This window comes from Mastacembelus armatus, chromosome 22 (genome assembly GCF_900324485.2).
Source record: "Mastacembelus armatus chromosome 22, fMasArm1.2, whole genome shotgun sequence".
NCBI classification, from domain to species: domain Eukaryota; kingdom Metazoa; phylum Chordata; class Actinopteri; order Synbranchiformes; family Mastacembelidae; genus Mastacembelus; species Mastacembelus armatus.
This window is the reverse complement of record NC_046654.1, coordinates 709786-734027: the sequence shown is the minus strand read 5'-3', so window position 1 is coordinate 734027 and position 24242 is coordinate 709786. Positions and strand designations below refer to the sequence as shown.

Genomic DNA, 24242 nt, shown 5'->3' with positions numbered 1-24242 from the left:
GAGTGGAAATGAGGGGAAATAGCTAGACTTCCTGCACTGCCAGCACCAGTGTGACCACCGTCAGCATCTTTTCAGTCAATATGTTCAATCGGCAGCAGATCCTACCTATGAGAGAGAGAGAGAGAGAGCTCTGATTGGCTGTTCGGCTCAGTGGGTCAGTGTAGTCTCCATGATTTCACCTGCTTAATGTGGCTTCACCTTATTTTTCTCCTCTTCCTCTTCCTTCCTCCTTCCTCCAACCAACGCTCAAGTCCTGCCAACAGCAGCTTCTTCTCAGACATGTTCTGGACTAGAAGCAGCTAGAAACCGTCTGTGGTGTGAAAATGACAAACGCTGCTTTGGTTACTCTTTGTATATCTGCAGTATAGGTCTTCCACTGTCCCTTTTTCAATGACCAATACAGACTACTGCCCCCTGCTGGTGTGGAGAGGTGTTTCCTCTCACCAGGCGCAGAACGTACGAGCTGGTTGGCCGTAGGCTGGACTCTGAGTGGTGTGTTCAAGGGACAGTTTTTTGTCCAGGTGAAGGCGACGTTGTTCAGTGACACAACAGTTGGTTGTTGCTGGTTCTTTGCTGTCGGTTTGGTGTGTCCCTGCTCTAAGACTAACCATCTTCTGCCTCCAGCTTGGTATTTAAAGCAGATACATCCCAGTGATAGAAATACCTTCATCTAAGCTTTGGGATTCTGAGGATCATGAATATCCACAACAGATTTAATGCTAGTTAGAAGAGTAGTTGTTGGGAAACCAACCAACAGATTCATTTTAAACCAGGCTAGAGACAGATGAATATAGAGATTTATCAGATATATCTGACAACTAATTTCTTTGTTTGGAGCAGCCTCCTCACCGAGCTCCTGCAGACAGGTCGATGTTCTGTAGTTTCTCTAGAACGAGAGGTTTTGATTCGCAGTGATTTTCAGTGGAGAGGTTTTTTTCTTCTTCCACGAGCTTGTGTACTGCTGTTCAGAAAGCAGATGAAGGATCCTGTTTTATCTTTGATTTGATGTAAATGAGTCTAAATTAAAGCTGCGGGGTGTTGTGGGGGTTGAGCTTTCATAAAGTATACCTGTAAGTCAAATGTAATATATGGAAATTATATTTTAGAACACTTTCCTTGAGAAATATATTTAAGACCAGAGTTATGAGCAGCATATGGGGGTTTTCATTCACCGTTTGCATTACATTCAAAGCAGCCCGTCTGCTCCTCCGCTCTGCGTGGTGAGGTGATTTATCTGTGCGGTTCTATTCATTTTGAATCAGACCAGTGATGCTGGGCTCCCTCAGCACTTTGACAACTGGTACAGCACAGAGCCAGCAGAGACTCGAGCAGCAGCAGCAGCTCCAGGAGGAGCGCAGGCACATGAATAATCACCCAGACGCTGCTAGATAGCTCCGCTCTCCTTGGGCCTTCCAGCAGATGCTATGCTAACAAATGGGAGCAGTCAAACCAGAGCTAATGGGAAAAAGTTTCCTGATTTCACCCCCAAAAACAGTGCACAGGTCCCTCGCACGCACACGAACACACACAGTGTCCCGGCCTGTGGTTGAAGCAGTAAACAGAGTGAGGTGGATCTGCTGCAAACACCGGACTGTGCTCGTGAACATGTTGCTCCATGTTTCCCATGAAAATAACACTGACATTAGTGTGACCCACACTTTATTTTTAATGATCACCATCCTGGAAATAGCTGCATCATCCATCATCATCCATCTGTATGTTGTTTGTTATTTGTCATTTTCTGCTTTTATCAGCTTTAATGGTCTTTTACTGCTTTTCAGCATTAGTGCAGATTTTTACCGACATCCATGCACCAACCACAGGGACTTTATCTCTGATCTCACACCAGATTCAGGAAAAGTTTCTCAGTGTGTTTGAATGATTTTACAACTGAAGTGTGTTGTGTTACCTCTTGATTCCTCACAAATGGCAAGTGTGTGTGTTGGTGGACTGATTTGGGAGTAACTCACCTGAAGCTGCAGGTGGACCCTCTGAGGCCACTAAATCCTGCAGAAACTCAGCTGTAGGAACATCTGGACCAGCGGTTTATGGAGGAATATCCTGGCATGTTGCAGGAGTCTGGGTGGGAAATTATCACCACTGTTTGACTGGCTCATTCGTCTCTTCTGCCGGTTTCCCAGCTCTGCCTCTTTGGCAGCTTCCCAACCGCACAGAGTGTTTAGTTTTTTCCAACTTTAAACGCAGTGTTTGTGAAGCCACTGTGGCCACCGGACACCAGGAGTCAGCTCCCTTCCCTCCCTGAGGTCATAAACATTCCCACAATTCAGCTATAAACTGTTTAAAATGATAGAAATGAAATAAATTACAGATATAACTTATATACAAGGTTTTTGTGGGTCATCAAATACTCGATTTGATTGGATTAGGCTGATTGATAGCCTCTCCCCTCAGCACTCAATGTGTTTGTGAACGCGTCTGCAATGGAAAAACCCAGTTCAGTCATTATCCCCATCTCCCTTATCAGCACAAGGGGAATAAGCACAAATCTAATAGAAATTCATTACTCAGACCCATATCCACACACACACACAGACACAGACACACACACAGAGCCAACTAGTTTATTAGATTAATAGGCTGTGAATGGCTAATACGAATTACCCCTCTCTCTTGTTAACGAGACGCGGAGCAATTTGTATAATTATGTCTGTGGAAGGGAAGAAATCCTGTGTCTAAGCATATTTTCAGACAGCCCGGCGCTCTGAAGGTTTTTGATTACGTATTTACTTTAGGGTTTTCGGTTTCGTGCTCTTTCTCTCAGAAGTCGTTTTTGAATAATTCATCGCTTTGTTCCAGAGCAGAATAATTTGTGTTGAGATTTATAAGCAATTGCTATGGGCTGATTTTTTTAAACGGTCACAGAACGTGTTCTGTCAGAGTCAGGTGTCAGTGTGTCTCTTTCAACCGGAGGCCTGACTCGAGACAGCGCTCTCAGGATTCAAGTCTTTTTAAAGAGACAAGATGCACAACATCTGAAACAACATTTGATAACACAGAATAAAACCTGTGCAGTTTAAATGATAACAGAAAACTTCTTCAAGAACTTCTGAACTGGATCTGCTGGATTTATTAAACTGTTCCAGGAATTTGGTAGAAAGGACACGAAATTAAACAAATTGCTCCACGAGTATCAGGAAACCGAAACCTGCTTATTAGAATATTTCAAAACATACTGGTTTGGAGTTTGAGTATGACTTGTTGAGACAGAGTTTTAAGCGGAGTATTAAGTGGTGAACTCACACACTTAGCATTTAATTGTAAGGAATAAATTGTGGATGAAGTTTATAAATGTTGTGTCATTTATTATATTCGATACACGTCACCAACGCCAGAAACTATTTCCAGTGTTGAACCTGAGAACCTTGAAAATCAGATGAACTGTAATTCATAGAGTCAAGATGAGATCAATACAATATCAGATGTTATTTATCCCAATGATCCTTGACTCAACTTTTTGGTAGGGGTAGAGAGAAAAAGGGGTGTGACCTGCAGCAGGATCAGGACACTGGGTGTTGTGGGTTCCTGGCTTCAGCTTTAGCAGCTCTTTAGGTTCCTCCTTAACCTGAACTATTTCAAACATGTTTTCTTTTTTCTTTCTTTCTTCCCTTTTGTCTGCAGGTTCCTGGGAACTTTCTTGAGCCAGGTTTAGTAGACCTCCACCAAATCAGCCCCATCCCAGTTGGTCCAGTGGCACCAGCTCCAGATGACTCCTGGGAATGGGATGAAACAGATATGACAATCACAGAACCAGAGCCACAAGAAGCACCAGAGCCCGACCTCACGCACAACCTCCCCACAGAACCAAGTGTCCCCTCAGACTGTGTTTCATCCAATGGGAATCAACCTGATGGGGTTCAAACAGGCATCCTGGCCAGTCGGTGTCCTGAGATGAGGAGTGGATCCGCAGCAGAGGTTCAGCCCAGTGTGATCTCTCAGATTCACCCTCCCAACAATAATAACATCTACCAGGTGTACAGTCTCCATAATGTGGAATTGTACAAACAGCCCCCACTTCCTCACACTTCGTTCATAATGCACAAAACCAAATCAGGAAAACGGAAACAGCAACTCCTGCTGAAGAGCCTGAGTAAGGACTCCTCATTCTCCTCCTTCGAATCCATCCCAGACCTTCTGGGAGGTTTGATGTCAAATAGCCGAGGAGGCGAAAGGATCAGGGATGGATGCAGGGATGAGGAGAGTGAGAGGGAGGGCGGCAGAGGAAGTGGCCAGTCGGCAAACAGTCGGCGTTCAGAGTGTGAGAGCGGGATAGTTAGCGATACAGGAGATGCAGAGACGGTGATGAACTATGAAATTCAGGGAGTGGAGGAGGAGGAGGAGGATGAGCAGAGGATGCATGATACTGACTTGGCTTTGCCCAAAGACAACATCTTCAGGTACAACCAAAGAACCAGTGCAGAGAAGGATGACGGATGGAGGAGAGATGAAAACAGAAGAAACAGAGAAGAGGAGAAAAGACGACGACACAGGAGGGGGGGAGGTGAGGCAGTTGAGATCCTGATCAATGGACGTGGGATCCTGACTCCTGCCGACTCCGACTCTGACTTTGAGGTGGGAGGACCTAATGTAGACTCCTCCAAGCCCTTCCTCACAGAGTTCAAAGTTGACCAGTTCAACAGTTTGGAGACTCCTCCCATTCTCAGCCGCCGTGCGTCCAGTCCAGTGTTATCTCAGGGCTCCTCTTTGGAGTCCCTGCTAGCTCTGGGTGTGGAGTTGTTCCCCTCCAAGGAGGTGCTGCATCGTAGCACCTCATTGGAGAGCGGACTGGTCCAAGGCCTGAGTGCTGAAGGGGAATGTGGAGGTAGCTTGACCAGCCTCGGGGAGCTGGACTTGGGGCAGAAAAGAGAAGGGGATGCAGGTGAACCAGGACAAGAAAAGAATAATGAAAGTGTGCAAGGAGAACTGTCCTCTGGAGAGCTGAGCCGAAAAACCTTGGATCTCCTGAAACGCCTGGAGAACATCCAGAGTCCTATGGCGTCAAAGATGATCCGCAGTGTTTCTGATATGACCCTTCGGAGCAGCTCCCCACAGCGGAGCCACCTCCCTGCCTCTCCGTCTCTGGGTGGCCGACACTCCCCTCTTTCTGGGATCTCAAGCTCTTCACGAAAAGGACCGCCATCCCTGATCAACGAGAGTTCAGCCACAGCATCGCTAACTGAGCTGAGCAGCACAGAGGATTCATCCTTGGGGTCTGAAGATTTCGCCATGCTCAGAAATCAGCGTCGCCTCTTCCTGGATCCAAGCATGGCGGTAAATGCCAACTCAAGCTCATATAGGAAGCGTTGCCACGGAAACAGCCGAGGAGGACAAGTGATGGATGATACAGACGCGGCGAGTTTGAGCATGGTGGTGAACGTGTCTTGTACGTCGGCGTGCACAGATGAGGATGAGGATGACAGTGACCTGCTGTCTTCCTCCACACTCACACTAACTGAGGAAGAGCTCGGCGTCCGGGACGGAGAGGACAAAGAGGAGGACAGGTTAAGTGGCGTCTCTTCTGCTAATGAGGATGATGGTGAGAATGAGGAGGAGATGGAGGGGTCTTATGTCCTGGGCATGCAGTACATGAAGCAGAAGCTGCAGAGTTGGATCCGATCTCCTCGAACCTCCTCTTCTTCCTCCTCTAAAACAGAGGCGGGCCTCCGGGACGAGCTGCAGTGTGGGACCCACCTGTTCACTAACTTCACATCCTCCTCTCAGAACACGGAGCAGTGCTGTTTCCTAAACCGCTCAGCAGCAAAGTCAGCAGAAACCAACACTAATAGTAGCAACAACAAGACCAAAAGAGAGACGTCAGAAGAGAAGGAAGATGAGGAGAACCGGAGGAATGTAACAAGGAGCTTCATCAGCCAGTTTGTGGATGACGTGGAGAACGGAAATGTGGACCAGAGCTGTTTAAAAGCAAAAGATGAAGATGATGAACTCCTCAGAGAGGAGTCGAGTGTGTTCATGAAGAAGGGAGAGTCACTGAGGGAATTGTATGTGTTTGCCAAAACAGGAGAATCAGTTCAGGATGTTAGTGACCTGAAAACAGAAGCAAACTCAGCAAAGCAGCTTTCTTCTTCACCCTCCTGTGACCTCCCCTTCCCTTTCAAACGTGCTTCCTCTTTGGTGGGACAGCTGAAGGGGGAGTTGCCCTGCCACAGCTCCTCCCTTCCCTCACCGCCTTCCCTCTCACCAGTTGAGGACTGCAGGTCCCAAGACGCCTTGCAGGACGGCAGGCCGGCACCCGGCGGAAGGAAGGCCATCACCATTCAGGAAAAGTTCAAATTCTCGTCTTTTGTGACGGAGAAGACGAAGAGGGAGATAAGAGACAAACAGTCGTCTCTGCCTCCCAAGAAACGCCACAGTATTCACTCCTCCTGCTGCAGCCACCTTCCCTCCCCCTCGTCCCTCCGTCCCTGCAGTGTAGACGAGGGCAAGAAAGACAACGTGCACGACTTTGTAATGGAGATTATTGACTTGACCTCACTGGCACTGAAGAGCAAAGAGAATCAGCCTGAAGAACCAAACCAGGCTGAGACCAGAAGGTCCGACCCAGCCCCGGGTCCTGCATCACTAACACAGATCAGAGACAAGGTACAGTACTAATGCAAAGAACACACAACCCCAGAATACAAACACAGCACATGCAACGACATAAAGCTCATAGAGATTAAAATAGCAGCATGAGAAGCTCTTGAAAACCACTTCATGTTTGACCTTATACCTTCTGTACATTTTGAGGACAAATTAATCCCAAAGCAGCAAAAGTTATCTCAGTTAATTTGTTCACTGAGTTGGAGTAATTCAATAAATCGCATCACAGATCATAACTTTTAGGATGTAATGACTAATTTCTTCAATATCAAGTGAAGTAATCTAAAAGCTAATCAGTTCTCAGTCTTCATTTTGTTTCTCAAAAGAGAAAGAAATCAGGCAGAAAACTTTGCTCCTGTAAAAATGTTAAATAACAACATGCAGATCTTGATCCAGTTAGTTTGGTATGTTAAAATGTAAACACAGAATCAAAAGCAGCCCAGGTCTGAGCGAAGGGGTTAGAAATATATCGATAAATTAAAGATGGGATGGTAAAGAAGTGAGTCAGTTTTACTTATTAAACTATGTTTTTTGGTTTATTGTTTCATCCTTTCGATTTAAATGACCTGAGCAGGTTTTCTGAATAAACACATTCTCCATCCTTAGACCCTCAGTTCAGATACAACAAACAACAGGTACAAAACCAAACTGAGAAACTTTCTTCTTCCTTCAGGTCCTTGAACACTCCCATCAGCCTCTTCACCTTAGGAAAGGAGACTTCTACTCCTACCTGTCCCTCTCGTCCCATGACAGCGACTGTGGTGAGGTTAGCCAGTGCTCCGAGGACAAGAGCTCCACTCCAGCTCCATACAGCATCCCGTCTTACGTCTCGCCAACACAAGGCCTCCACAGCCCCAGTCCTGAGCTGTTTACCAGCACCGCCCAGCGAACATCAACGCCCAGCTCAGGTCAGGCGTCCAAAAGCTCCTCTCCTGGTCTCAACTCCAAGAACGTCGTCCGTGCTCTGGATTTGACATCTGCTGATGGTCAAACTAGTAGTCGGAGCCACAGTGAAGAGCCAGATAGTCCCTCCGTGTCCCTGCCCCCGAGCCCAGACATCAGGGATGAGGAGACCCTGTTTGCAGCCTGTACTGAGGAGGTTTACCTGGGGCCACCACTCTGCTACAGCATGGTGCTCTCCAAGAAACCACGGCGGTCCCTGCGGAAGGAGAATTTGAAGGCCAGTCCAGCATATTTGCCTTGTTCAGTACCAAATGATAATCTTCCATATGTGTCTCAAGAGGAGCCCAGTTCTGAAGCAGATCAAAACCAGGATCAGTTGTATTTTCAAAGGTCCAGTCCTACAACAGAGGAAACCCAGAGATCTTTCTCTCCTTTCCTGGAGCTGTGTTACAGCTCGTTTTCCACCTCCTCACCTTCAGCGAGCATCTCCCCCTCCCTCCAGGGGCCCGGCTACCAACCAGGAGATCACAACCCCTCCTCTCCTGCTCCTCTGTCCTCTGGCTCTGAGGATGAGACGCGAGGTGAGGACCTGTACCTCCTCTGTGATGTCGCTGGAGGAGAAGACGTGGACGCTGTGAGTGTCAGCGCGCCGCAGGAGGAGAGGAGTCGTAATGAGGGGCCTCCTTATCTTAATCCCCGGGCGCGTGTCGCCCCGATAGACTCCTCCGCAGCTGAATGTTTGGCAGATACTAAACCGCTTGAATCCAATATGGGCGCCGTAATGACCAAGATAAGTGTCTGCAGCTCCGCTACAAATCCCTCAAAAGAGCCAGCCACCACCGCCACGCGTATTAATCCCAAAATTAACTGCTTGGAGATGAGAGAGGCAGATAGGGAGGAGGGGGAGAGGCGAGGAGAGGTGGAAACTCAGCGGGTGAAGCAGGAGGAGAAGGGGAGGAGAGGACGGAGCGGCTCGCTGCAGGAAGCGAAGACGGTGGTGCAGAAGCAGGTTAGTGTTTCACGTATGAGCCTGATGTGCTATCTCAGGACATTATACTGCTCGTCCCTCTCTAGTCCAGGTATTAGTCCAGGCCGAGCCCTCAGTGGGCGTGAACGTTAGGAGGCCGCTGTAAAGTTCTCTGGTCCATTTCTGAGGCCTGATGGACGTGAGAGGTGCTAATATATGTGACCTCCCCTCCCCTCCCCTCTCCTCTCTCCTCTCCTCTCCTCTCCTCTCCTCTCTCCTTGTCTCCCCTCTCCTCTCCTCTCCTCTCCTCTCCTCTCTCCTCTCCTCTCTTCTCCCCTCTCCTCTCCTCTCTCCTCTCCTCTCCTCTCCTCCTCTCCTCTCCTCTCCTCTCCTCTCCTCCTCTCTCCTTGTCTCCCCTCTCCTCTCCTCTCCTCTCCTCTCCTCTCTCCTTGTCTCCCCTCCCCTCTCCTCTCCTCTCCACTCCTCTGCACCTCCTCATTTCCTCCTTCCTCTCTTGCCCTGTACCTCTTTCTCCTCCTCTCCTCATTTATTCTCCTCCTCTTTTCCTCAGTTTTGCCTACATTTCCTCTTCTGTCTTCTTTTCACAGGCCTCTTGTTGTTTCCTTCCCTCTCCATCCTTTCTTCCCTTCTCTCCTCCCTCAGGTGTTAATGGAAGTGGGGATTTGCAGACTTCTCAGTTTTTCAGTAAAAAGGTTAAGGTCCACAGAACAACATCAGCATAATTACTATCAGTCAGATTTCATTAGGATTCATCAGCTAAGAGCTTTCCCTTCCCGCAGTGATCGTTCAATTCATTTCATCGCTGAATTAGCGTGTTTGTGCTCTTTTTAAGTTTTCTATTTCTTTATGCAAATGACTTTGGCATTTTTACCATCTTTGCAACCTCGTCTGTTTATCAACTTTCACTCTCTTAAAGAGGAACACATCTCAGCTGAAGAGGTTGTTGCGTTTTTGATCTAATGCAGAGCATCCTGTGTTTTATCCCCCCGCCCCCCCACAGTGCATGTTAATGTGGGCTGTGTTTCCTTTGTAGTAATACAAGACTTTTACTGCACCGTAGCACAAAATCATGTTGATGAATCTTTAGGTTATTGATCAAAATACTGGCTTGGACACATTTCTGGTTTTCCCACCTGTCCACTAATAGACGGTGCAGAGGTTTCCACAAGGCCAAGAATATATTGAGTCCCCGCTAGTAGCAACTAGATTGTGCAATGTTCATTACACTTCAAACAACAAAGCAATGCATTGACTCACTAATTGGCCCGAGCAACACACAGTGTTTACAGCAGCTGCATCTAGAGGCACTGAACCAGCTCATTCTAGTGGATCTGCTAGAATCAGTGGAAGTGAAGTTAATGTGAACTAGAGTGAAAGTCAAACTAATAGCAGGAGCCACAGTGAAGAGCCTATGTCTGTGGCCCCGGGTCGCCATTTTGAAACGCTGTCAGGTGACTCACGACCAATGAGAGGCACATCCTGTGTGTGGTTCAGCCTCAGAGGTGACTGGTTCGTGGTGCAGGGTAACGTTAGCTTCAGGTTACAGTTGATGCTGATGGTCAGCTGTGTTTCGTGTCTTGTGCTAACAGTTGTCATGCTAACACAACAAACATTACAGCTGCAGGCAGTTCATTTTTATTTCAGCAAGGACTCTGGAAGTTCATGCAGCACCTTTCCAGTGACGAGCTAACTTTCTGCTCTCTGTTATGGAAATGTGACGTAATTAAGGAATGTAGCTCAGCCCTTAATTAACTTAATTAACTGTGGTGGTTAATGGGGGCACTGGTTTCTATGGGATTTAGACTTTGCAGTGCTGGTGACCTTTATGGAACTGAATGCATAAAGTATCAGAAGAGGAGTAATAATATGTACATAATGTCAGGACAAAAAACTATTTTAATTCTAGTGTTTATTAGATTTTATTGTTGGATGTTTAAGTCGTGTGTATTTTATTAGAATTTTCTGTTTTTTTATTATATTGTGTTTTTGAGATTGTAAATGTTTGACTTTTGAGACTTTGTGGATTTTGTGTTATCTTATTTTTATTTAGCCCAGAGGAGGTTTTGAGGGAATCCTCACTTCGATCACGTCTGATCCTAAAGCCAGAATCCAGCCTGCACTAGTCAGCATGGATCTGCATCCATGTTGTGTGACTGTTTATGTGTGTGTGGATTTGTAGCTGCAGTAGATGCATGTGGAGGGATAATAGCTACACAAGTCTTTACAAAGCGATTAGTCGTGAACCAATCAAGAGAGAGGAAAGAATTGTTTTCGGCCTGATGCTCATTGTTTTAATTTGCAACTTTTTCATCAGTTTGGGCTCAAAGAAAGAACAAGCAGATTAGAAAACAAACAACGTTTCAGCCCGATAATGCCATTTTGATTTATTCTTCTCTTCTTTCTCTTGTTTGTCTCTCTCCTTTACTCGCTGTCTCGTCATCCATCGCCACCTCGCTCGCTCTCTGCCTCTCACTGCTGAAACGAGAAGAATAAAGTGAAATATTGTTTCCTGGTTCTCTGCTGGTTCCTGTGTTGGTTTTCATGTGACTACATTTTTTTCACGTCTCTTTATTTCTCTTGGTGTCTCTTCACCTTCGTCCTTTTGCTTTTTTTTTTTTTTCATTTCTGCATGTCCTTCCATTTCTGGTCCAATCTTTTATCTCTCTCTTTCCCTGTGCCCCTCTCAGGTGAGCTCTCAGTCGGCTGTCAGTCGTGGCCCCAGGGCCCAGGGCCGGGGCCAAGCCTCAGTGAGAAGACCCGCCTCAAGGATGGGAACAGTTAAAGTGAGTTGGCACACACAGCACGATAAAACAAGATCATTCTAGTGTTTTAGCATTTTCAGCCTCTCTTATCTTCCAGAGGAGACTTTTAAACATGGAGCTGGACCCTGTTCTGCTCTGAGATTATGTTCTAACGTTACTGCCCACAAACCAATCGTAGAACCTGTCTGTGTTGTTCAGTGGTTCTGTTTCACACCGGAACGCAACAAAACACCAAAAATGTCACGTCCCACTCATAAAATTTGCAGGATTTTGAAATATACCTGAACAGTTATGAAATATGACGCTGTCGCTGTTTGCACTCCCAAAATGCTTCTGTGAAACAGCCCCCGGGACAGTCGGCAGCCGCCTGCTGAAGGCAGCTGCTGAAGCGTAACCTTTCGCTTGCATGTTTTACAGAAATCATGAAACCTTTGTGCTTTCATTCAAAGCAAACACAGTTTATTAGACACACCAAGCTAAAACAAAGTCTGACAGTCCTGAATCCTCCTGTAGCTGAAAACGTTTCGCTGTTGATTCGCTCCTGCATTACACTGAGGGATGTTTCTGTTATTTTGTCCACCCCAGTTATATCAGCAGCAGCACAAACATCATTAATAAACCCTTTTTCTATTTAAACTTCAGATACAGATACAAGATGAAGCGAGCAGCCTCTGTTCTCTCCTTATGTTCTGTGGAGTCACTCTCTCATTCCTGATGATGATCATCTCGTTTGATCCAGTGTTTCTACGATCATCATTAGTCCACTGTCCTTGACCAACACTGATGTACATTTTCTTCCTGTCCTTGATAAATGTTAGAGTAAAATTATGAGAATAATTTAGTCTTCCCATGAATCATTGTGTAACTCCAAACGCCATGTGTGGACACGTGCACCAGGCTGCACACAAGCAGGGAATTCATCTTCTCTGTTTTTAAAAGCAAAGCAACCCAGAGAGAACAAAGACCATCACGGACACTCTGTGTGTGTGTGTGTGTGTGTGTGTGTGTGTGTGAGACGCGTCAGCCCTATGGGTGCCTCCAGGGCTAAGCAAAACCTACTGCCCCCATACTCCAAACATACACACAGACTCACACACGCCCCTGAGGGCAGGGCATAAGAGTCCAGGTAGAAGCTCTGACAGCCCAGCAGCTGCAGGTTAGACAGACATGTTGTTCTCACACACACATGAACACACACACATCAGAGGACAAACCTGCACATACACCCCCATGCAAAGAAATACACACATGAAAATGTGAAATCAAGCTCAGTGTACACACACACACACACACACACACACACACACACACACACAAAGCATGTAAACCCACGACAAAGGACACACACACACACACTAACACACACACATCATATCAGTGATGCATACAGCTGGTCCTGACCCCCATGGCTTGCCCCAGTCTAGCCCACCTGTTCTCACACACACCCACACACACACACACACTGCACACTCTCTACACACAGGTGCAATTAAAGCAATCGTGAATGCGGCTCATGATGTGCTCTGTGACCCAGACAGCAGAAGGTCTGCAGCAAAACACATAGGAGAGAGAGAGAGAGTGTGTGTGTGCACTGTGTGTGTGCACTGTGTGTGTGCACTGTGTGTATGTGTGTGTGTGTGTAATGTGTGTGTTCAGGTCTCATCACTGACTCATGTTTAGAAAGTTTCACTGAAAAACAGAAAAAACGAAGCTGAGTGTCTGACACCCACAGGAGGAATCAGCCTGTTGACATGTCGCAGCAGCTGCAGCTGATTCACTAAAATAAATAACTTTATTAACACAACAGATCAATGAAACAACAATAAAGCTGTTCACCCTGAAGTGAATGTATTAACTCCAGAAACCACCTTTTAAAAAAAAAACAACAAACTCACAAAGTAGAAAACTAGAAAAATTAAAAATGTTCAGTCATTTCCTCAAACAGCTGGAGGAAACATTAACTAGGGACTATTTTCATCGGCGGATGAATCCACATTTGGTCTGTAGCGAGTATCAGTGGCAGCAGGACGTCAGAATAAACTACAGTGTGTGTTGATGCTGATGGACGAGCGTGTCTCCCAGTGCAGCAGGGTGGACCCTGATGGGTGCTATAGTGGTTTACTGTCAGGTATAGGAGGTTCCAGGACCAGGCACATTATTTCTGAACAGCATGACTCCAGTTTCTGTTTCGGTTAGAAGAAAATACAGAATATCACCACATTTGTTTTCTTTTAATTGTGATTCTGTCCCATGAACGAACGAATGAAGCAAAAGGACCAAACACTTCAGCGGTTCTGTTCACACCTGTACCGTCTGTAAAAACACTGGACCGAAGACAATTCAGAGACAATGCAAACGTTTATGTTTCATTTAGACCCGTCAACATCTCTGTACATCCCCTGTGTGGCACAGAGGCCCACTCACGCCGTTTGTACGAGGGTTTTTTATATATATTTTCTAAAGCTGTTGTAAACAACTGTTTTAGAAAATATGGAGAAAAAGAAAAAACTGACGCTGCAGCCTGCGTTTGTTGAGCCGCTATGCACCAGATGAAATTCAAAGAACATTTTAACAAGCGTTTCATACATAACTTCAGTGTTTCTGCTGGAGATGCAAACATATGCAAAACTGACTCTGTAGTTCCTGCGGGAACCCCCCCCACCCCACTGGGCCAGAACCCAGAACTGTTTGGTCCTAATGAATTAATGACAACATGAAATAAATCTAATTTAGAAGAAGAGAGTGAACAACATCTTTTGCTTCCTTAACAAGCTCTAACTGTCCTCCTCCGTTCCTCCAGAGGGCAGCTGTGTTGGGAGCAGGAACCTCCAGGATCCAGCTGTAAGGCAGCACGCTGCATCCCCTCTCCGCTGAGCTGATCTCTCCTCTGGGCTTCATCTCCGCAGCTGTCTCCCTGTCTGCTCACGGAGCTTTTCACACCTTTGGTTTCAGGGTGACCTACAGACTGGTTCTTAGCTGAGGGTGATACAGTGCATTACATTACATACATGGAATAATGAGTCTGCATCCAGGGTCGAACCTGAAAGTGACTTAAGGAAGAAAATCATGAAATTGTGAAATTAAATCCAAAAACAATTTAAATATGATGAATGAAAATGGGAGAATGCAGTATTGAGAGTTTACAGTCAAACTGTGTCGGTGAGTCACAGATCAGATGTTTTTGTGTTTGTGTTACACCAGATCTTGGACTTTCTCAGTCTAAATGGAGGCAGCAAAGAATCAGCATCATCTGATAGCGTCCTGGTTCGTCCACAGCACACTTAGATATTATATACATATATATATCATATACATGACCTGTCACTTCCAGCCGAACAGAGAATGATCAGTTAGAGGAGCATGTGGCTGTGACTGATCCTGTTGAACCAGCCTGTGAAACACTTCATGGGTTTTTCTCTCAGATGGACCCTGTCTTCCATACTGGATTCATCTAATTAGACACATCTGTCAGTGGTTTACAGAGCTGGTTGCACAAAGATATTAGACAAACCTAAACCCACAGCCACCCTAGTCCCAGCCCATCTCAGATATAAGCTGCGTCTCCATTGGAACCACCAAAACCACCTGAGTTCCTCCTCTTCTTACGTCGTTACCTACCAAGCTACACTCAGACATTTTCCATCACAGCACTGCAGCGGTGGAGACTCATACAACTGTATGGGGCAACATCTAATAATAAGGGATCTGTACTGGTCCAAACCAACATGAACACAAGGGAATAATGAGTTTAGGACAAACTTGACAAGTATGGTGGCTCTTTGGACTGTGGGATTATAGTTTCTGGCAGGTAATTCAGTATTTTTGACCACTAGGGGGAAACAGTCCTGGTTCATTAAGTTACTAACGTGTCTATTTCCACATCCAGCAGACACAACAACATTTTGAATATCTGCCAACTGCTGTTTGACTTTTCAGCTGCTAAACGTTGGACTTTCCTCACCAGCTCTTCTGTATGTGTCTGCTCAGTGGTGCTGGGTCCCGTCATCGTCCTACTCTGAACATTACATCTTATCTTTGAGCAACCAGCAACCAGTTTTTATTTCTTTCTTTCCACTATGGGTGTCACAAAATAAATTCCTCCCATGTTCCTGTAGTTTCCTGGAGCTACCTCACCAATAGTTCAGCCGCCACTCGAACATCACGTCTTTCAACACTTTGCATGATGTTTTGCTTTTTACTGTATCCCAGTTTTTGATGCTACAGGTGTGAGCACCCTGGTATCTTCTATCACACACTGTGTGCTGCAGTGTGGCACAAGTAGCATGTTACTTCTGAACAACAAGACTTGGACTCTATCTATAGATGATGTCAGTATTCCTAATCAGTTGCTGTGAAGCTGTAGCTGTAGTGCAGCTCTTCATCCTGCGGTATCGGCACCGCACTGCAGTTCTATAGACGTGTAACGGTAGACACAGTGTAATACCTGCATCACACAACCACAGAGCCTCTATAATCTGAAAAAGCAAACTTTATTTAGCGCTCATTAAATGTGGAAGCCTGCTGTTAGCAGGAATGAAGACGTGCAGTCATGACGAACAGATGAGGCGTCATTGCTGAGATAAGAGACTGTAGAGAGGAAGTGTTGATAAAAGCAGGAAATGTTCAGACGAGTTGAAAAGACGCATTCACATCAGCGTATTCAGCTGAACCTTGTTGTGAAATACAAATCTTTACCAGATGGAAAAGGCCTCTTCAAAAAGAAAACCGTTATCAGGCCTGAAAAGCAGAACTAAGTATCACACACTGGTGACTTAGAATTAGTCGTGTACGTGTCATTTATTTCCAGAGCGGATGTGGAGTTTTGTCTCACTGTAGGATCCAAACACGACAAACACTGAGACGTTCAGGAGAAAATCGGCAGCATCGTTTGTTTAGCTCACCTGGTGCTGTTCTGCAGGAGGAGCGTTTGATCGTTAGACGTCGTACAGGTCATTTCCTAAGACACCGACAACATAATGTTGATGCGTTTGGCTCCTCGATCCGTGTTTATTCATTCACGGCTGCACTGAAATGTTGCACAGGTGCTGTTGCTCTTCCTGAAAGTGATCTTGGATGTTTTTAGTCTTAAGTGTCCCTTTGGTTCAGACCAGGGGGAAGTTGACGTGTTCGCTCTAATTCCTGCTGGATGAGACACAACCACAGCACATGATCATTGTTTTGACTGTGTGGCTGATCTGTCGCTTTGTGGCTGTTGCAGTTATGAACTGTCCCGTTTCTCAGAGGCAAAAATAGTTACCAAGGCTAATTTTCTCTGGATTTGGACTGTTGCTCCATCCCTGAGCAGCAAAACATCCTCTACAAAAAATTCATGGTCAGTTCTTTTGGTGTCTTGGTGGAAAATGATTTATGATTTATTGGTTGACGAGGCCTGTCTGAAAGTCTCCTCCTGTCGAGTGGCACGTAGTGGCTGTGATGCTGCGGTAAATCTTTGATAGACCACCTCACTTGGAAGAGGGCATGTTCGTCCTGCTAGCCTTCCTGCTAGTTGTCCCTGTTTAAAGTTCTTGTTCAGTCCAGTTGGCACTTGGTGCTGCCCACTCCGGTGGTAGGTTCCAGTTTTAGGGCTAACGGCGGCTGCTTGAAGGTCGTGATCATGGATGGAAGTTGTGATTTTGGTTGGAGCATCGTCTGTAGAGCGTCTCATCTGGGGAAGCTCAGGGCTGGAGCATAAGACTTAATGTAACACAGCTGGAGAACAACTTGTCAGGTTTTCCAGCTGTGACGATGCTGCGCTTTCAGGTCAAATCCGAGCCCGTTCTGAACTGAACCGTTCTCCTCCGTGCTGTCAGCAGCATCTGCTAACTGAGGAAAGACCCAACCACCATGTCCAAAACCGACAGTAAATATAACACGGTATTTTATCTATGCAACACGACCAAAGTTGGCGAAAGCTGAAGTGGAGATGTTGTGTAGGCGTTAAGGTTTGATGACTGTTGACAGAGACGTGTTGTAATTAATCCTGCTGTGTGTGTGCACCACTACTGTACCATGCTTTGTTTCGGTTCCTTCTTTTCTAGTCCGCTCCTGAGATGACGGTTAGCAGTGACGCTGGGGTTGGGGGTTGGTGTTGATGCGGGTGCGTGTGTGTGTGTGTGTGTGTGTGTGTGTGTGTGTAGACACTTTAGGGTTTGAAATCTTTCAAATATAATTGTGTGCCTTGCTCTACTTCCTTTACCTTTTCTGTTAAAACCACTGCTTTATCAGTTACTGTGGGTGATGCAACAAAATAAAATAAAAATGAAGATCAGAAACAAACAGTGTCATGCAAGGTTGATGGCGAGCTTGTGTATATATGTAAAGGTGTAAAACCTTGGTGTCAAATGCAGAGAGAATGCTTGGTGTTTGTGTTTATTTAACTCTGTATGTGACCTGTGATGTGAAATATCTTTATTATTAGTACTGGCCATAAAGAGCTTGACTGCATGGTTACTGCTAACTACTATGTAAAACCAACTGTTGACAAATAAACTTAATTTATTGGAAAAACGAAATTCGGACAAATGTGATTTTGTGCTGGACTTTTGTTGTTCTCATTAAAGATTTTAATGTTTTTAACGAATAAGTTAATAATAATTGATGTTAAATTAATCAAACATTTAGACCGTCAGTGTTTCCAGAGTCCACTGGTCTCGGTTTCCACTGCAGCTTCTCTCAGGAGCCGGTTTTTCAATTGGCCATTACAGTTTTATAATAAAGGTGTCATTTTCATGCATTTTCACCAGATGACATTCTTCCCTTTATTTGGCAGGTATGTTATTTCCAAGTTGTACACAAGTAAAAAGGCTGAAATCCAAACTGGATGTTTTGTTACGTGTCAGGCCCTCAATCATCAGAAAAGCATCATTAACGTTTTTTGATCCAAAGATTTATGTCCTGCCCCTAATCAGACCTCAGTCTTCCTGCTGCCGGAGGCTTCGGCTCTCACACGCAGACGGAAAGTTCGACCTGCTGAGGAGACGGAGAGCAACTGAAAGCAGGAGAAGGTGATTGGATATGATGATAAACACGCTTTGGTAATATCACTGAGCGTTAAATAATGTTTACTTCATCAGAAGGAGGTCAGCTTGTGAAACAGAAAAATCCTGCTGGAGACAGGGAAGACGGACGGATGATGAGGAGGATGGGCGGAGGAATGGCATCTCTCTTTTAGACACACTGCAAATCAATTTGTCCCTGATTGCACAGATTGTCCTTGATAACATCCTTTAGACCTGGACTTAGTCTGATGCTGTTGGTTTCATAATGAAAAATCACCTTCTGTCCCTGCAGAAGAAAACGTCCTTAGTGGGCTCAGAATGATTGTTGCTGATCTTCCGCCCCGTTTATACTGGACGTCTGACACCAGGCCTGTGCCCCTTCGCTCTTCACCACAGCCAGAACGTGAACGCGTTGGACACAATGAACAACATACTGTTGAGTCAACATGGCCGCTGCTACACATGGAGGAAACATCATGAAGGGTTCGTCGTCTGGGGAGCAGGATCATGACTGTGATGAATTTTCCTTTAGACGTGATTTGAGCATTTCTTGTGTAGACATATAAAATGTGGATTTGTGTTGGTGTTAGACAGAGAAGAATGAACTTTCACTGTGAATTTAATGAGGATCAAATGCAGCAGAAGCTGAATTTACACATTCTGGGCCAAACTGGCTCTAAATTCTGGGAGGGAGTGTCAACAAAAACCGAAGCCAAGCTCACACAGAGAAACTCAAAGAAACAGCAGAGTTTCATAAGAGTAGTGACAAACCACAGTGGAAAACAAAGGGTTCTCCGTGGCAGGTGGTTCGCTCCATGTTTCCTGAAAAGTTCAACTGTTTTCCTCACATTTGTTTTTGTAACAAACTTGTTTCATCCATGAAATACAGAGCAAGACGTCTGCTTTTAAACACTTACAGGTTCAACAACTAAGTTTGCAGCTGAGCTTGAAAATAACGGCTCTACAACAGTGGACGACTTTTAGGCCCGTACTGGGCTGAAGGTCAACAAACCTATGGTCAATGTGATAAACGTGAGTCTAAGAGCCTTAAAACTCCAATAAACCTTCAGTTCATTGAACAGAGTGAATGATTCTTTGTTTTCTGCCCCAGTTCACCAGTTTAAGATCCAAACTTTGATAAATAACCAGACTGGTCAGCTGCTGTGGGGGAGTTTGAGAGGGTTCGTATCAGTCGTGCGGTCTCACCACAGTTCGGGTGAACTCTAAGCATCTCATTTAGACGTAAACTGACACTGGGGCCTGGTTGCTGAGCAGATTCCCAGGAACAGTTCGTGCCACGCCTGGCTCAGCAGACCTCCGGCTGCGTTTGTGTCTCCTGCGTGTCTTTGTCCTGCCAGCTGCTCCTGTGGTCGCTGTATTTAAGTCAGTCAGGATGCTGCGGTGTGACACTTCCTTCTGTCTTTGGGAGAGTATCAGAGGAGAGCTGTCAGAGGATTAAAAATAGCAGTTAGCTGCAACAAGACACACTCCACATTAAAGCAAATTGCTTCTTGCAATTGTTGATAGTTTCTCATTGTTGCGTCCCTCTCGGTCGGCGCTGTGATGTTGATTGTGGCTGAAGGGGCCTTCAGATGACTGATAAGCGTTGATGAATGAAAATGGAAATGCTTTTCAGCGTTTTGCCTTCAAAGGGAAATCAAATATGGAGGACGGAGAAGGGAGAGCAGAGGAGGGAGAATATTTGCCTTTTTGCAATTAACAAGATATGTTCTTTTTTTGTGGTCAGAAAAATGGAAATGGCTTTTAAGGTCGTAAAGGTCGAGCGCATCGAAGCATGGTGGCTCCGCAATTACTCTTCAGGCAGAGGCCTGATTGGGGGAAGGCGAGGGGGGTCTGGCCGCGCACCGACGGTCAAATTAACAAGACGGCCGGCTCCCTGTTGAAAAGATCACATGTGATTAGCGCACATCAAACAGACGGAGCGCTCAAATGATCTCCTCCCTCACTGTGAAGTCGCAGAAAAGGGAGAAAACGCAGACAGACTGATTAGTTAAAGGCTTTAAATGTCAAAACGTTCACTGTCCACAGCTTGAATGAATCTGCTGCTCCTCTGCTCAGCACACAGGGGGGGGGGGGGCATCCTCAAGTTTACACCAAGTACATCAAATGCCCCCCCCGACATAACGGAGGGTCCTCTGGATATCACTGGACTCCACTGAGACACTCTGATTTGCATTTGTATTTTTCTTCAATGAATAACATGTAAATAGTTTAAAATATTGCTCCGCTTCAACATACCCACACTGGGACCTGCCCAGTGGAACCAGTACAGCTCCAGAGTGACCCCCTAGTGATGCTTTGCTGGGAGGACGGTGAGTCTACATGTCACCATTTTTCCAAAATCTGTTGCCAAAACCTGACTTCACTGTGCTTCTTCTTCTTCTTCTTCTTCTTCTTCTTCTTCTTCTTCTTCTTCTTCTTCTTCTTCTTCTTCTTCTTCTTCTTCTTCTTCTTCTTCTTCTTCTTCCTGTGGCAAAATGTTTTTAGTAGCAGGAACAAGCGACGCGTCTGCAGAGTTTTTTCTCCCACGAGGTTCAGACATAAAAAAAAAATCACATTCAAGTGGCTTTTTAAAAAACTCTGTGTATTAAACACATCCTGTGTCATCTGGGATAGTTTCAGTATTTAACCAAGAACAGGAACTTTCCCAGCATAACCAGCGACATCTGCATCATGTTGAAGATGAAGACACAACTTTCATTTCGTCCCTAAGGAAACTGGAGGAAAGAGCACAGATGTGCAGACTGACACATGTGGAATGAACAGTCTATACTCCAGACACTGGGCACAACAAACAACATAACATGCTGCAGTTTAGAGAGAATAAAAAATAACTGTTTAGAAATTTCCTTTGGGCGTCTTTATATATTCCTTAAAAATATAAACATCATTTTTAGGAAACAACAAATGTACTGAACACAAATAAACATAAAAATAAGAATTATAAATAGAATTTAAAGAGTAAAAAATAAGATGATAAGTCAGAGGTAAAAATCTGAGCCAAAGTTTCCTCCTGAAGGAAAAGACCAGAAAGTGAAATCCTCCGAGCGACGCAGGAGCCGTTCATCAGGAATCGATTGTCAGACAGTCTGGGCCGCTGAGGAAAACACTCAGGATCCAATCAGTGTGCACCGAGACGCTGTGAATGAAAGTTACAGTTAAAAGTATTTGTGTTATTAGACTGCTGCAGGGTGGGGATGTGTTTTAAAGCATTTGCATCAGAGCTGAATGAGAAAAGCCGACGTGTGTGTTCAAACGGACACACACAGAGTAAAGCGCCTCCTCCGGTCTCTCCACGCCGTAATGATGTTCTGGTAACGCTGCCGAAAACCTCCGCGAGCCCTTCTTCATTTTCCCCTGCTCTTCTCCCTGATGAGCAGAGCCATCCCTTCATCATCAGCTGCACCATAATGTACTTTAGTCTGGGGATGAGAGGAGAAAATGGAAAGATAGATTGAAAACAGATTCACTAAGCAGCTGATCCCACATTAGGGGAAGTATATAATACACTGAAGTCATCAAGGGTTTGTTCTCTGCAATCAGGGTGATCCATCGACGCTGCAGGTGAACACAGAAACTTCACCAGCTCCTCCTGCCCGAGCTCTGACTCGATGTCAGAACCAGGACCAGGCCCAGAGCTGCTGCAGAGGCCAGACTGTCTGACTCTCTCCAGGCCTGTGAACTTCACTCTCCTCTTACAGAGTAGCATTAGTCCTGATAACCTCAGGCCTCCTGTGGACCTTTCAAACCTGGTCCTGCACAGTCCACACTACCTGTCACAGGTTCGGGTCCCCTTATGTTTCAGCTGTGACTGACCTGTGATCAGCTCAGGTCCAGGTCTGAAGCTGAACTGGTCCAAAGTGGTGAAGTGTCAGAAAGTGAAATGTCAGAGATGCAGTGATGCTTCCTTCCATCTTTCCTGCAGCAGCAGAAGGAAATGAAGCCTTGGAGATGGAGGCAAACAGTTTCCTCCAGGTGTCCCAGCTTTGGCTGAGTCCTTCCAACAAACTGTGTGTGTATAAAGACTGGGCTCCATTATTTGGACCATCCAGCCCAGCAGGAACCAGGACTGGGTCTGGCTGGTCCAATGAACAGAGTCAGGATAATGAGACTAAAACTCCTTCCACCCCAACAATATTTGATTTTAATGTCAGTCTGACTCTTCTGTGTCTGTGGCAGATAAAAGAGGTTTGTCTGATGACACTTGGCCACTGAGGATCGACAGGAAGCAGATGAAGGTTGTGCAGAAGACACCTCAGATGTCAGAGTGTCCTTGAAAGCACCACCGTGCAGCAGCTTCGTGCTTTCTCAGCTTGAAACAGTTTTTCCAAAGGTTTGTTTTGTTTTATGTTGTAACATGGAAAACACAATAAATAATAACAATTTTCATTTTATCGATACACTGATTGATTAGGTCTTTAAGGTCGGAGTCAGACACAACCAGCAAACCCCACAGCTGACCCCGCCCCCTCTGCACCTGATTACCACCTTAATCGTCCACACCTGCGCGGCCAAACCCGGAGACGAACCGGAACCAACGGTTACAGCACACCGGACTTATTTTGTTCTCCAAGACGCTGAGAACTTCTGGACACAGCTTTATCAGACTGCACCGACAAAACAAAAACACCCCCAGACTTTAGTTTTCTCTGCGGACTGTGTGAACCTCAGACTGAGGGACTCTCTTTTTGGACAACTTGAATGGGTTCTTGTGGACTCGTCGCACCTGAGCAGGTAAGACTGACTCTGCATAGCTTTGGTAACTTTGAGGGGAGCACGACTAAAACCCAGTAGCGGCTCTGACGGTATTTCCCGGTGTTCCGGTGCAGGTTTGGATCAGTTGGTGCCATTTTGCAGCCAAATGATTCATTAGCCGAAGCCTCATTTAACACTTTTCACAGCTGCTGGGAAAATAATGAACAGCAGTGAAATTACCCATCAGGTTTTTTAGAAACGGTGCTGCTCAAAGAGAGGCTTTTCCGGTTTTCAAAATAAAACATTTGCTCTGACACTTTGTGTCTGAAAAAGACAGTTTGTGTGAACAACAAGATGCACAGAAGAAAAATATGAACTGAGAAATTGAAATAAAATTAATTTGTAATTTGTAGTCATCGTTTTGGACCCGATTTTGTTTTTGTGACTTTTTGATGTTTTGTGTATTTCTGTAGTAGTTCTGCATATTTCTATGGGGTCACTTGTGTCTATTTTGAGTATTTCACATTGTCTCTTTTGTGGCTTTGTAGCTATTTTCCCCATTTTGTGGCTTTTTGTTATTTTACCAGTTTTTGTTCCTGGTCCCTTCACAGTTGAGAGTTTCCTGCTCACTATTGACTCTTGTCTAAAAAAGATCCAGAGCTTATGGTTCATTACACTAAAGTTATAGTGTAAAAAAGTGTGACATTCAAACATGGTGAACGTTTGAGGAACAAACTCATTTCCCACTAGCAGTGTGGTGTGTTGATTAGCATGTTAGCATCCTGTGGACATTTCCAATGGCTGATGTTCCTCCATATTTAAATTAGTATGACGCTTTTCATGTTGCCCCACCTGTCGGACGCTTCGGCCTTTTGTGTGTTTGTGTTGTGTGTTTGTGTTGTGTTCACTGTTAAAGTTTAACAATAACAAAACTAGAAATGTTGTCGCCTTTTTACGAGACTTAAAACTAAGAACAGCCTTTTGTTTTTATTCAGTTTGACCTTGGTGCAAAATAAGAAAACAAGACTTTAACGTTTCAGAGGAGCAGCAGAGAATGAAGAGACTGAATGGCTTCAGTAAACCTGCTGATTGTTACTGTGTGTGCACGTGTGTGTGTATATTTTTACTTGTCTGTGTGTTTTTTTTTTTTGTCAAATGGATTCATAGAGTTTTAGCCTGATTGTGTTTTCACATCAGTCGTCAAAATGCATTTAAAAAACAATTTGATACCAGACAGCAAGAGGCCAAGAGCCGCTC

General features: G+C 45.3%; 1 protein-coding gene across 1 annotated transcript in view; it reads left to right on the top strand.

Moving 5' to 3' along the window:
- The window catches only part of akap6 (A kinase (PRKA) anchor protein 6), a 133732-nt gene extending 117226 nt beyond the window's left edge, over positions 1 to 16506 (top strand). Inside the window, exons 21-24 of the mRNA XM_026305238.1 lie at positions 3640 to 6618; positions 7292 to 8530; positions 11197 to 11292; positions 14072 to 16506. Of these exons, the coding sequence (XP_026161023.1) occupies positions 3640 to 6618; positions 7292 to 8530; positions 11197 to 11292; positions 14072 to 14116 (4359 nt within the window). The 3' untranslated portion in view covers positions 14117 to 16506. The remainder of the gene's footprint in view (positions 1 to 3639; positions 6619 to 7291; positions 8531 to 11196; positions 11293 to 14071) is intronic.
- Positions 16507 to 24242: the final 7736 nt, after the last annotated feature.